The 15,435-nt window shown below is 39.9% G+C and overlaps 1 protein-coding gene across 2 annotated transcripts in view; it reads right to left on the bottom strand.

Moving 5' to 3' along the window:
* Positions 1–13,717: 13,717 nt before the first annotated feature.
* The window catches only part of ksr2 (kinase suppressor of ras 2), a gene marked incomplete at both ends in the record, with an annotated part of 71,110 nt that continues 69,392 nt past the window's right edge, over positions 13,718–15,435 (bottom strand). For both annotated transcript variants that reach the window (XM_079270225.1, XM_079270226.1), the window contains 2 exons: positions 13,718–13,864; positions 14,566–14,695. In XM_079270225.1, the coding sequence (XP_079126351.1) occupies positions 13,718–13,864; positions 14,566–14,695 (277 nt within the window). The remainder of the gene's footprint in view (positions 13,865–14,565; positions 14,696–15,435) is intronic.

The raw sequence follows: 15,435 nt of genomic DNA, 5'->3' as shown, positions 1-15,435 counted from the left end.
CACTTTAGCAAAAAATCTTTTCGAAATATTGAACTGTATGTTGACTTTATCTTAATTGCTTAGCCTTGAGGTCATTAGACACTTAATCGTCGGGGGAAGAGTTTGAATAACCTATTAGCTCACTGTCTCACAAACACACATGTAGATAAAATGTCCAATTATCTGTATTTTAGTGCCCGTGTAATTTGCTCAAACGGCATGCACAATGTGATTCACATAGAAATCCCTCGTTACCTGGAGATTTAATATTTTGGAAGCAAATTCCTCAGAGAAAAAAAAAGAAGTCACATTCACTCCACTGGATGTGGATATCAATGGAGATATTTAAACATTTGTCTAGCGGGTACAAGGTTTTGGGAATTAATTTCATCTTCCTCATTCACTGGGAGGAGAACAATTTGCCATTCCAGACAAATACATTGCTGTGCAGATTTCTAAGTTAGCAGAGCATGTAATATAATCAATTTAACTGTGATGTTCTCATTGGGAGGTTTTACTTCCTCTACCAGCATTTGATACTCCCCCATCTTCTCTCACTTGCTTGTGCCGCTGAGACGCTCGTTTCAGAGTATAAAGTATAGACGAGAGATAAACGGCTTTGTTTCAGTCAAACTATTTGTCTTTGCAAGAAAAACAAAATCACTGACTGACTTTCAGTGTGCAACACAAAAGTGTTGTTTTTTTCTTGTATCAATTGGGAGCATTGTGGAAGCAGAACAATCTGTTTGCATTCAGAAAAAAAAAAACTAATCTAATGACAAAAGTAAAGAATCCCTTTGTCTTCAATAACGGCTGATGCTGAAGTGCCCATGAACAAGGCACTTAACCTCCTGACTGCACAGACACAGCTGCTTAGCGGCCACCAGTAGACGTCTGTGCTGGATGTGAAGCATTCACAATTACACAACTTTCAGTTTTGGGTCTTGTTAACCCTGCCCTCTAGAAATTACTTTTATGTACTATTAGCTCCTTTTCCCAATGATGTTGTCGTGTGAAACCAGGCAGCAACCTCCGGCTCTGCAAACTGAAGCCACACATTTTATTTGTTTCATTTGTCTTAAATTGCATTCTCTCTAGTGGCCAGCAGGGGGCAACTCCTCTAGTTGCAAAAAAAGTCAGATTGTATAGAAGTCAATGAGAAAATTAGCCTACTTTTCACTTGATTTACTACCTCAGCAAACATTGTAAACATGAGTTTATGGTCTCAATCACCAGTTCCAAGTCTTCTTTAATACAGCATGATGTACATTTAGTAAAGTATAGTTTCATTTAGAGTGAAATAGACCATAAAGCAGAGTATACTTTAGGAGGTGGCTACCCTGTTATTGACAGGTTGCCACCACAGCATTGTCTGGTCTCGGAGTTGTCCCTGTTTTCGTCTTACAACTTTAAACCTTTCACAGGCGTTGAAAGGTCGGGTAAAATTTATTTTTCAGCCTTCGGTTCTACTGAACTCAACAGTTTTGAATCTGGTTCAAAAAATCAAAGAAGCCGACGGCCAAAAACCAAGATGGCGTCAGCCAAACTCAAGGTTTCAAAACAGTCGTCCACAAACCAATGTATCACCGTAACTACGTCCACTTCTTATTACAGTGTATGAAACATGAACGCCGCCTTGTCTGGATTGTGTTCACAGGCAATGTTAATTTACGCCAATGAAGCGTTACATTTTTCGACCACGCAGAAGACGTAGGCAGGCGCATCGCGGTTGATTGTTGGCATACAGAGTGCAGAACTGTGATGCCGGAGTTTGCGTCTTGAGTCCCGCTTGTGGTGAGGTTTAGGCAACAAAAGCACTTTGGTTAAAGGTTCATTAAGGAAGGATTTACTTTTCGTTCTTCGTGTTTCGAGTCACTTTGGTGTTTTCAATACTCAGACCAATACTAAGACCACAGTCTTTGCCTAACCTTGATAGAGTTCTGCTTAACATAACCATAAATGTTGTGCTTGTTGATACGAGCAGATACTGAATTGCAAAGTGCCCATTCATTAAAATCACTGGGTGCAGTTTGCCTAACTATGTGTCCAAACTACTGTTGAAAATGAGCTGTACATTATCGGAATTTCTAGGAGGCAGGGTTACATGTGTGGGACTTTTTTTTTGGTTCCAGGCACACAAAAAAGAAAAAGGAAAGAAAGACAGAACAAAAAGCAGTGGTACAGCTATCTCAGAAATACAAAAGTTGAAGCACAGTGGCCATGCTTTGCTGTCCAATGCAAAAACAATTAATCTCCATATTTGGCGACTTTTACCATTTTGAATGAACTAAAAAATAAAATGTTGCTCTCCGGGTTGAAAGAAAGTTCCCTATACTTCTCAGGCTGATAAAACCCGTAAAAATAAAATGTGGATAATGTCAATATTCCAAATGCATTGTGACAGAACCTAATACGAGTTTTCTCCTCAAATCATCAAAAGTCAACCTTGTGGAGAAATGAGGCGACCAAATTAACTTCATGACCTCAAAATGTGCTAAATGACTCCTTTGCATAATTTGCACGCTCCCAATGTTGTATTAACAGTTTCTAAGCTGTTGTGAAAATGTCTCTCAGGGGCTCCCTTAAAAAGCGAAGAATGATATGTTGCACAATCATGGTGTTAAAAAACACAATTGCAGCTTAAGATGACTTGCAGCATGGCATGAATGGTGCAGAAAGCATGTTGAAATTATTCAACAGAAAGACTAGGGTGTCGTTTTTGGGGAAGGGCTTCAGGCATAGAGCGGAGAAAGGCCTCTCTGTTTCAAAGTTTCAAAGTTTGTCACCCACTCTGGCAAAGTGGGCCAATACCGACCGCTAAAGGGTCCAACCGGGCTTTAGGGGAAACATGTATGCGTCAGAGCTGGAACGAGAAGGAAGAGCAGGAAAGGTGGGGGTTGTGGAAGCAGGGTGGGGCAAGAGAGGGTGGGTGGGTGGTGGGGCAGGCGGGCGGGCGGGCGGTGGAGCAGATGTGAGCTGAGCTGAGGACGAGCTTCACGCAAAGACACAGTCGTCCCATCGATGCCTCCGTTACAGCCTGGAGCAGGAAGGGGGAGGGAAGGAAAACAGAAACAACATTAAATTGGAAGCCGTCTTGACACACGGCCCTGCAGGAAACCACACTGTTAACAGGCTATGTTCCGACGGCTGACCATGCAGAGCACAGACTAAACACACACACATACTGGAAATTGTATTTCAGGTGTTCTTTTAATTTTGCCAATCCAAGAATGAAACGAGCAGCAGTGATGAGAAAGGACAGTCTGGAAATGAATGCATTAATATGCTGTGCACTGTGAGTGGAAGATGTTGTGAAACTGTCAGGATGGATTACGAAAAAAAATAAGCAATTCGATCCGTCAACATTTTCTGTCATAGTTTCCGCCCCGCCAATGAGGTTATGTTTGTCTGATGTCAGCAGGATTACACAAAGACTACTGGCTCGATCTTCATGACACTTGGTGTAAGGGTGTAGCATGGGACAAGGAAGAACCCATTAAATATTGGAGAGGATCCAAATCCAACCGTCTCCTACTGAATGAAGTTCCCATACAACTAAGCTGCACTCTCAGCTGCGTTTTGAGGGCTTTATTGGTATTTTCTGCATTATTACCGTTGCTGTTTTAGACAGTTTGAGACACGTGGTTACTATTGTCAAAAAAAATATATGCTACAAAACGACTTTAGATTTAGGCAACACAACTACTTGGTTTAGAAAAAACACAATTGTTTGGCAAAAGATTACTGCGAAACTGATGTTTGCCTTTGTTGTCGTCACTGTCAGTCAAAGCTGCGCAGGCACAGCAACCCCCTGGCGACACCGCGCTGGTTGCCTGGCAACTTTGTGGTGCTGAAGAGACACACCAGGTGTGACTTGTTGATTAATGAGTTTTACAGGTGCTGGTAGCCGGATTTGTTTCCATCTGCTCATCTTCCCGTTTCAATAAATGGGGAACCAAACTATCCGTCACACACACACACACACACACACACACACGCAAACATGCACACACAGGCTTTACATTATTTTATCTATTTTATGTTTCTGCCTGATTTATGTTGCCTATACTTTGTTTGCTTTTTTCTTTTTTTTCTTTTGTTAATTATATGACTTTTGTGTATGTTTATAATGTTTGCTGACGCGAAGCCCTGACAAGTTCTTAATACTCTTAATAAACTAAAAACAAGACAATTTTTTCCGATGGGAATTTTACTCTAAAAATAAATAGTATTTGCCCGTTGACTGAACGTAGCCATATCGGAACATAGACCCCTGCAGCACTAAGTCACACACCACAGGAAAACTAAATTGCACATATGACTATGACACATTCAAGATCTAGAATGGTTTTGAAAAGGCCTACAGTATCTATTGTCACATGGTGCAGATCACATTCTTTGCATCCAGGAACACCACAATGGATCTCGGCGAGTCTGAATGGCACTGTTGTTGCACATTATCTGCCAGATGGGCCAGCATAGGGCCTGCTGGAGGGGAAGACAGGGTCACATCCTCCCTCCTCTTGCATTATGTAAGATTTATTTTTGGGACTTACAGTTCAAACCAGTGTGGGTTTGCTAAGTGGTTGTCAGACAGTCAACCACTCTCAGGCTCTTGAGCATGAAGTGAAATCAGCACAGTTTGACCGCCAAAAACTTCTTCCCCTTAATATGTCAGACAGGCTGCCTCGCTGGTTGTAATTATTCACTCAGTAAGACATATCCACATGATTTCATAGCGAGAGTATTTCTGGCATTAGTGTTACATTTATTTGCTCACCGAATCAGGCCAACAGCTGCGTGGGATTTATTGCGATGTACATACAGGTGTTGCCAGCATGTTTCTTAGTCTCCCGGCTTAATGAGCGTTTCCTTACTGGCACGGCTTTGGGCTCAGTAAAGCTTAACCTGTCGGACATCCCCTTTATAGGACACACTTTGGGGTACTTATGATCTTTCTTTCTCTCTCTCTCTGTCTGTCTTCCAAACCCCTGGTTTAATGAAATACATCTCCAGCATAATAAGCCACGTGGGTGCTTTTAAAAGAATAAAAAGAACCCCACAGTCCTCAGAGGCTATGTGGCAGAGCTAACCTGCTGCTCTAAATTGGTTATTTTCAAAGACATATACAGCGTGCGCTTTTGCAGACCTGCATCATGTTTGTGAAGGTGAACACTGGCTTGATCTAATTTGCCTCATTGATCTAATCGAGGTTCTAGAGGAAGGAGAAACTCCCCTGAGATTCTTACGTCTGCAATGTGTGATGTTTGACGTACACTAGGAGTTATTCACTGATATGATTCGATTTCTTTTGTTGAGCTGTCTTGCGTACTTCTACGTACATCATGCTGTATTGAAGACTTGAAACTAGCGATTGAGACAGTTAACTCATGTTCACAAGGTTTAATGAGGTAATTCAACAGCATGCGGTAAAACAGTTGCTTTGCTTTCTGTCTGAACACTGAACACATTTTGAGTTAGCTCCCTGGTGAGATGTCAGTTACACAGCAAAATATGTCAAGTGTGTCATAAGTGTCAAAATGGTGCAAAATATAAATAACTTGTATCTGTGACTGTTGTCAGGATGTTCTTATTGAAACGATGAAGAAAGCATGCAGACTATGACTTTTTGTATTTCAAAAGGTTTTTCTCTTTGGATTGTTTTGGTGAGATCTTCTCAATGTAGAGTCTATATGATGAGCAAACTAATTTAAAAAAAGTTTCTAGCTAATGCACGGTGTGCCGCCGACCCATGCTAAATGCAGATGAAGTGTTTTGGCATACGGAAAAACTTTAAAAAGGGATGTTGAAGGATCAGGTTGATAAGCAGGAGTAGTGCAGAAAAAGAGAAAACTTATTGCAGAAGGTTTACTGAAACAAGGACAAAAATGAAACCCAGGAAATCAAACAAAATTAAACTGAAGAAAACGAACACTGAACTAAAGAAAGCTGCAGTCTCACAGCAAGCAACTCTCACTGAATGGCTTTTCACATCTCAGCCTCATTACTGGAACCCACCACCCGCCCAGGTGAGCAGAACAGAGCAGGCTTCTATATCATACAAAATAATTAAATTAGCACAAATACAAGGTTTCTATGTTATTAGTGACATCACAATTAATCTACGGGCAACCATTACATATACAATGAACACAGCACATGTAATTTACTGCTGAACGGACTTACCTATGCTCCTACACTAATCAGCCCACAGCTGCTAATAGGAGATATTAGACACACCTGTTAATACTTGCCTTGATTGAGCTGTTGAGCAGTTGATCTACCGCTACAAAAAAACAAAAATATTTACATATATATATATATACACATACATATATATATATATATACACATACATATATATATATATATACACATATACATATATATATATATATATATATGTGTATATATATATATATATATATATATATACGGGCCCATAAAACAAACAAACAAAGCAGACTTGTGTCTTTTATACCCCTTAGTTGATAATGTTTCACATAAACTGAAATGAATAATCAAGCGGACACTAAAACACTCAATGTTGGGGAACAGGGCAGTGAAAAGGGAGAAAGGCAACCTGTTCACACACCAATTAAGCAACTTTCATTTGAATGAAAAGGTGCCATCGTGGAACATGGTGTCTAGTTCTCATAAAAAGCATCCTGTGTCTCTCCTTTAAAATAACAACATAGCTAGTGGGACCAATGCATTCTGGTCAGCTGAGGCCACTGCTGGCAGCAGATTTCCCATCTATGCCTCTAACGACTTGTTGGATGGTTGATCCGAAATACGAACATTTACAACTGTTGTTTTAGTGAGCTGAAACATTTCAGCAGTTTACCCTCTGCTACAAATACGTAGAATAATACAAATGTATGTTCTAACAGCTGAATGTGTTCTCTAAATGTTTTTTCTTTTCTTTGTGTGTGTTGTGCTGCCATGAGGACCATTTCCTCCAGTTGGTCTCATATGAAATCAACAGCATTCAGAAATGAAGTTTCCTTACCGGCAGCCTCGTCGCTTTCATATTTCCTTTCAGGTCAGATGGAACAACAATAATAAAAAAATGTATTAAATGAAAAATGGTGAAGATGAATAAAATATCACAAAGAGAACAAAAAAACGAAAAGGTGACAAACATAAAGAAATATAGTCTGAATGAATTGTATTGTGCTCTCTGTGATCCCTATAGATGAATACATGTCAACTCGCACTCTTTATAACTTTCGAGTTCAATTTATTTTCCTTTTCATTTCACTTCCAAGTACAGCTGTAACTGTAAACAGAGCTTAATCATCTCTCAGTTTGTGACGCTGTTGAGCCAACAAATCTTTTGATCCCTTTGGATATCTTCGGGAGTTACACTGATTTCATATTCATACGACAACATTTACATTTTATTATATTCTTTTTGCCATTATTTTATGACTCAAATTAATTTCATTAACCATTATAAACTCAGCCTGTAAATGTAATTTCTGTTTTGTCTCTTGAATCCCAATTGTTTTTATTTTCGTTCTTTGCGCCGGTATGTGCTTCAACAAGAAATGCACTGAGCCTTATCAGGTTTTCACACTTTTAAGAAACTCGACAGAAACCAAACATTCACGCTCCGATAGGTTTCAGACTCCCTGAGATTGGGTGATGTGGATTTTCTACGCTTCGCTGGCCGAGGCTGGACTTCAGGGGTGGAGAGAGAGGAGACTGTGCGGATGGGTAGAACTCTTATCCATCCATCTATTTATTTATCTTTCTATTTTCCCGCTTCATGCCCTCACTAACTCACTTTCTTCAGTGCAGGTCTGAGATTCTACGTCGCACAAACACACACACACACAAGCACGCACACACTGTCGTCCCTATACCGGCTCGTTCACAGAGGAGTTGAAACAAATGAAAGACAGGAACACACCAGATTTAGAGATTTGTCCTGTTTGAGCTTTGCTGATGTCCGTCCTGCATTGAGAACTTAATGATTACAGCAAGAAAACCTTGTCACAACGTCGGCACCTGACTATTGTTTACAACTAAACATGAACGTAGCCTCTTTTATTTCTTTTCTAAGTGCAGGGTTTTACACCTGGCTGAGATCCTATCACAAACCAGATCTCGCTCTCTGATCACCAGGGCCGTCCTTGGGCATAGGCGGTACAGGCGAATGCTGGGGGCCCCATCCATCCATTGGGGTGCCCCAAATATGGTGAAAAAAAAACATTCAAAACATTTACTGTTACTAATAAGGTTATACTGTAATTTCGGAAGATTTCTAAATCCCATCAGTTACTCAACTTTCATCAGGGGAAGTTGGAAAAACTAGTATTTTGGGAATAACCAAGAACATCATTTTGAGAAAAATACAGTTTTGATCTGCTTAATCTCAAAGACAGGCTAAACTGTTTCTGTGTGAGTGTAAAAACACAATGATTGGTTGCAGAATTGCAAGGTGCACCGGCTGCAAGTTTGAAGAGGGGACAAAAATGATTCTGCTGATTGCAATGCGTTCTGTGTTAATTTACACCTTGCATTTATGGGTAACTTCGGTATCTTTCAACCTGGACCCTATTTCCACATGTTTTTTGTGTGGCGACAACATTTTTCTAAATTGGTCCGGTATTGAGTTAGAACGCTGCAGACAGCAACCGCTAAACGGGCTGTAACGTAATTGTACGGGGGAATTCCGGACTCTATGTACGTCGAAGAAAAGTGCTTGTTTTTGCCGCCGACAGGCTCAGATTGTTGTTCTCAGTGTCTGACAACATTATGGAAAAACGCTTTTCTTTACCTTTCGCTGGCACATACACGGTAGCCAATTGTCCCATTCAGCGACTGCCATTTGCAGCATTCTCCCTCAGGACGGGACGCATTTCAAAAATTGTTGATCCCACACAAAAAACATTGAGTAATAGGCTCAAGGCTCAAAGATACCCAAGTTACCCTTTAACAAACAATTTTTATTCTCCAGACAATATCCAGGTAAGTCAATGTCGGGTGTAAATGGGGTCTCGGAGATCACTTTTCTCAGTTTTGCTTTTTTTTTTGGATCACCCCTCAGCCGCAAAAAGCTATCCTCTTAACCAAAGAAGCAAATGGCAAAGAAGTATTATTATAAAATGTTGTATGTCGATGATATAATACCAGATATTTCTGTTGGTTCTGTTCTGATTAAACACGTATACTGTGTAATTTGTACTTTTAAATTTCATATTGCTGTTATGTATTTAAAGAGGAATGAGTTTGGAGCAATGTTCTGCCTGCAGGTTGAAGTTCGTCTGAATGTTGAACCCAGCTAAGCTCAGTTCATGGATGTCAAGGAAGCAGAAACTCAGGAAATAAGAGGAGAAATAAATGAACCAGTTAACTTCAAATAAAGGCGTCGACTTTAACACAACAGCTTGATCAGAGGCGCTCATTGAGGATTGCTTGTTCTCATCACGAGGTTTTTGTAAAGGGAAACCAGTTCAAACCAAATTTCTCTCCGATTTTCTGTTTCCTGCTACGAGAACACACTATTTATCTACCACAGAAATTGTTAGTTTTTCTCATGGTGAGGACAGCTCGTAATATATCTCAGCTAATATAAAGTAAATGAGTCTTTGCAGGTCACTTTTCTCCACTCAAAGAGAACTGCAGAGTGCCTGCTTGCTGCACAAGGTACTTTTAGCCATGCAGTGCTTAAGAGTCTACGGACTGACAGGAGAGAAGTGGATTCGGGTGCAAGAGTAGTTTCAAAGAATGCTTCAACGTTTTGGTAAATATGCGTATTTGCTTTCTTGCTGAGAGTTAAGTGAGAACATTGATATCCCTCTGGAAATATGAGGCTACAGCCAGCAGCCAGTTAGCTTAGCTTAGCACAAAGACAGGGAGCTTCTCCTGGCTCTGTCCAAAGGCAACAAAATCTGCCCTCCAACACCTCTGAAGTAAAACCATAGACACTTGATATCTCTTTATCTGTAAAGATTGTGCTTTTACGGTGGTTGTGTGCTGGACGATTTCTTTGCGCAGTGACTTGAGTACAAGAATAAAACGTTGGAATTTTATAAAATGGGAACAGAGATCACATAATATTGGGAACAATGAATTAGTTGGTCGGCACTGACTCAACACTACATTTGCTCCTCAAAGACGTAAAACCAAAGTAAAACATGGATAAGGGTTGACTAAGGTAAAAGATCACATAAAAGAAACAGAAAATGTCCAAAATGAAAACATCTTTTTATTGTCATACACTTTGTAAAGGATGAGTGCAAATAAAAGAGCTTGTGATCAAAACCTACTCATCACTAAGCCATGGACCATAAGGCATCATTAAATACAAGCTTTTTGGAGCTATCATCTACAATACAAGGACGGAATCAAGGAAAAGAAACAACACAGCATCAATGCTTATGCAATTAGAAGGAAATGGAGGAAAATAAATTCAAATGAACAGAAAACAGAAACAAAAGAAAACACAACACAATTTGTACATTCAAAAAAAGAAGTCAAAAAATTCACAAGGAATATTGATATTATGGCAAGTGACGATAAAACATAGTCTACAATCTGTTGTATGTACACTTGGCACCAATGTTAGATCTTTGATTGTTGTCCGGTCAGGTTGTCGTCAACTGTAGCATGTGCACAGGTCGCAACTCGTTTTATTTTTTTATTTAAATGCTAGTCGAATCACTTATATGATCTATAAATATCCAGAAACAATCATTCTCTCAAAAGTTGAAAAGTTCTGCAAAGCCTGACGTAAAACTTCATGAGGTATTGAGATCAAACTGCTCAATCGACAACAGTTCATCAAAAGCGCTCACATAACTTATATATATATAGTAGAAGGATTATTTTTTTCATAACAAGAATCAATCTTTGATAGTCCATCTCATGCACTTGAAAGTTGTAAACAGCACAAATATAAATGATCCACTTACAATATTTGAATCCCAGCAATTCCAAAATAGACAGACAGACTCCAAAAAACAGCAGCAGATTGTTTGTATGCATTTTCCAACACTGGCAGATGTGTATATAATGAGGTGGAAAAAGGCTATTTAACGTGATTAGATTGTCTCTATCTAGTCCACGTGGCTAGAGAGAATCAAAAGCAGTATACAGCTCGAATGACGCCACAGCTTCCAATTCATGATGATACGACTCTGATTTGCTGTATCTCTAAAACACTTGATTAAAATATATTGTGATATACAGTATGAAGTAGAAAAATGGCCCGGGGTAGTCTTCAGCATCCTGATATGTCTTTTCTGATATGTTAAAGGGAAAGTTCAGCCAGATTTTTAGTTACTTACTTGTTACTTTAAAAAAAAGAAAGAAAAGTTTTTAAATTTCGTCCTCCACAGTCACTATTTTTCAGCAGTGTTGTAGTCAAAAGTAGCCTATATGGAGCGCCTTGCTAGCGGATGGTTACAGCGCACAATACCCATCTCTCCCACATTAATACACGTTCCTCTGTCAAATAAAGGGGGAAATGCAAAAAAGGACTGGCCTAGTTAATGCAGACACTAAGTCAAGTCTGTTTTTGTTCAAATAATACATAAAAATGTTACAACGTTTCACAGGGGGCCTGTACAACCTCCATCAACAGTGGATTCAATTTCCCTTTGATTACCCATGTGACAGGAAATTACTTATTGTCATCCCCTGCATGACATGGTCTGTTTTTGTCTGTGTTCAGACTCAACAAAACGCGTTTTTTCGCCTCACCTCTGTTGTGTGTGGACAGTGTGTTCTCCTTTGCCTTAAATCTAATTAACAGAATCTTCCACGAATACAAATTTGTATTCTTACTTACTTTCGGTGGCTAATAGTAGCAAACTTTAGATAGATATCGCTGTGTAACTGACATCCCTGAGCCAATTCACTGACTTCTCGTCTTCCCCATCTCTAACAATAGCTTAGCATTTTAGCAAAATGTTAAACAGAGTGGTAGTTGGCGTAGTTCTGCCTTCAGCATTATGTCATAACTGTCACTTGTTAGTGACATAGTCTTGATTGAATTAGCTCCATCTTGAGTGAATCCAGCATCTGTTTGCATCTGTTTGCATCTGTTTGCATCCTATTCCGTCCTTCCAATTGGCTCTGAATGCAGTCAAGCTGCCTCTAAAACTCACTTTGCATTCAGTCAGACGACACCTTTAAACAGCTGGGAAATTAACATATTAACTAACAAATATATTGAAATTATCAATTGAAGTAATTTAGCAATGGTTGGAAGAGATTGATTTGGAAGAGTTTATACATTTCTACTTTGTGGGGTGCCGTTTTTAAAAAGGTCCAAGTCCAACTCGTAATGTGTTGTTTATGAGTATACCGATTCTCAAAAATGCAGAGAATAAAAGTAAAGGAAAATAAATGATTTCTTGAGAAAAATGTCAAGTTGAGACAAGAGGAATTTAAAATCAAAGTGACTACAACACTGCTTTTTAGCAACTCCGAACTAATTTTAACGAGTTATAAACTCTATACTTTGACTTCTCAGAGTTTTTGTGTTGCCTCTTTAAAGGTTGTGTGCTTTCCCTTTACGCGTCTAACAGTCACATCATTTTCCTGTGTGCATCCAAATCACTCCTGTCCTCGGACCCAGGCCCATTAGCAACAGGACATTGATCCATTTAGGTTTCCAAACTATTTTATAAAACAGCATCACACACTTCTCAAAAAAGCTAACATGTCAGTTCACATGTGGATTGAATAAAACAACTGAAATTACTGACTAGACAGTTGCAAGCTTTAGATTTGTATCTGTATCTGTTATATTCTGTATCTATTGTTAGCTATTTAAAGAAAATATTCTACATTTAATTCTGGTAAATGGGGGCTCAGTGACAGCATTTCTGAAGGGCAATTAGTTCTCCAACAGTTGATGATAGACATTTCAAGTGTCAGCGATTTCACAGAACAGCATCAAGTGTGAGGGAGTCCTGGTCTGACCAGCGGCAACCCCCCCCCCCCCCCGTCCCCCCGTCCCACTTATGTTCACAGGCAATATTCAAAGCACAGGCTGATCAGAGAACATTCTCCCATCAAAGAACGGTGCCAACACGTCCCCACACAAACAGGGACGCTGGCTTCTTCACATTCAAATGGTACGGTGTAAATAAGAGGACATTTTTCTTAAAGTTGAATAAAGCTTTTGTACAGACATCCACACATGAGAGACCATGAGGCAACACTGACAAACTGGTCTACACAGTTGCCAGACATAAGGAATGGCAAGACAATGCTGTGAAAATATACAATGTGCGATGTACAACAGTGACATTCATTCAAAACAAAAAAATAATAAGACATGAGGGGGAAAAACAAATCTACACTTGTTCTCAAACATATGTTGTTGTTTTTTTAAAGTCCAGAATGATGTGATCAGTCGAAAGTTACAAGCAAGATACATCCAGGAAATAAATCAAATATTATGAAGGGATCGAGTCAATAGTAAAAGACAAAAACAAGATAAAGGAAAAATATCCAGTATGGTTCAAATCAAACCAAAGAAAATATGAGTCCCGACTGCTTCGAGAAGCTGGACAGTCAACTTATCTGGACACACACATGCCAACACTCCATGAAAATACACACAGCGCGGGCAGTTTTCACTGGGCTGGCTTTTGGATTCAGTGCATTCTTTAAGGAGGTGGGTTATTTATGTAGAGTTATGGCGGCTGTTTATTTTTTTAAATTTGTTTTCTTTCTAAAGTTGCTGATTGTTTGCTGTTGTTGTGTCCCTAACTCATTTGACATACTCAGCTGACTTCCAGAAGTGCCCTGGGTGGGAAAGGCGACGATTCCGTTTTGGCAACTTTTCCAGTAAATCGACCAGCTTGGAGAAGCTGGGCCGCTCTTCCTGCTTGTACGCCCAGCACAGAAGCAGAATGTCCTGGAAAAGATACATGGGGAAAGAGGGCTTTTAGCTTTTGAGTAAATACTGAAAGAACAAATGTGCAAACAAGAGTCCCTGAATTTACTTCGCCAAAATCTACTCTCCTAGAATATTTATTTAGTCCAAAACAGAGTGAAGTTGTGCAAGGAGAGATATGACAGAAAGATACTGCATTAGGCGACGAGCCAGGTTCATGCTGGTGCTCTGAAAACACCTGGAAGTGAGTCATTGTTCACCAACACAGTCAAAAATATCTCGAGTACCTAAAATTAGAGGAACTAAACCAACGTTTTTGACTCATCACAGCCTCAGCAGTGTGTGATTTGTAAAGACGTGCCAGCAAATGTTAGTGACTGAATTTTATGTCAGTTTTTAAATAATTCATTGAAGTGCATAAGGGTGGCTAAAATGTTTCTTATCATCCTTATCATTCAGTTGAAATACCTCTCGTGAGCATTCTTCTAAAAACTTTCCTTGTTCCCGAGTATCATCTTAAAAACTCTTCTGTGAATCTAGCCCCGGATTGCTTATTGTCTTAATCATGCAAATTCATTTCAAAAGTAACAATCAACGTTCATAAAATTTCATTTGGAGCACTCGGACTTTAGTCTAGGATTAAATAGAAGCTGAAACATGAAAACTGTGCACTTAAGTTTGAAGAAAAGAGTGACAAATGAACAAGGAAAAAAGGCCCTTACTGATATCTCCTTCCCCATGCCAGTTTGGGCGAGGTTGGGCTTCATCCCGCTGCCAATCTGCCATATGATCACCTCTGCTGGCTGACTCTTGTAAGGCCACTCACGTGCGTGTAACTCGTACCAGGTGGTGCTGTGAGGAAAGAGGAGCAGAGTGGCGGTCAGTGCTTTGGGTCGTCTTGTCGAGAGAATAACGCCACAGCTTCAAAACACACTTGTGGAGGGGTTCACATCCCGCCCAGTGCTAACACTACCGGGCAGGATTTCACTCGCACAACTCTAAACCATCACACGGTAGAGCTGTAGAAGAATCTCCTGTGCAGTTGGATCGTGGTCTGTACAGAAAAACTTGGATTTTGTGGATGAATCTCGTCTTCAACTTCAAGTTCTGAAGAACAGTTTAAATCCAGAAGTCAAAGAAACACATTTTTAATTACTGCTCATGCAAAATGAACACACCACCCTCCCTGCGCAAAGTGATTTTCATTCTGCTCCTGCACGTCAAGTTTGAGTAGTATAAAAATAGCTCTTCGCCAGGAGTATGGGGAAAAAAATGACGGCGTGTTGTTGATGAATATGTAAAAAAGCCATGGGGGTCACCTCTAGGTAACACAAGAGCTATCAGAGCAGCTGGACATTGTGGGCCAGCGCCGCACTCTTTCTACTGTTAGAATGATATCGCGCAATTGTGCTAGGAGTCAAACAAAGCAGGGCCCACCCCCACAAATGAAACACTAATGGCAGCGGAGGAAGAACAGGAGCCGTGGGGGTTTTTTAAATCAACATTTTGGTTGAGGAAACCATGAGTGACACTCAAAAAAGTAATGTGAAGGTAATAACTAAATGAGATGATTCGGGTCCAAATGGTTCAAA

Source organism: Melanostigma gelatinosum (genome assembly GCF_949748355.1).
Source record: "Melanostigma gelatinosum genome assembly, chromosome: 6".
Taxonomy (NCBI): Eukaryota; Metazoa; Chordata; class Actinopteri; order Perciformes; family Zoarcidae; genus Melanostigma; species Melanostigma gelatinosum.
The sequence above is the reverse complement of the archived record's forward strand: the minus strand, read 5'-3'. Positions and strand labels throughout refer to the sequence as shown.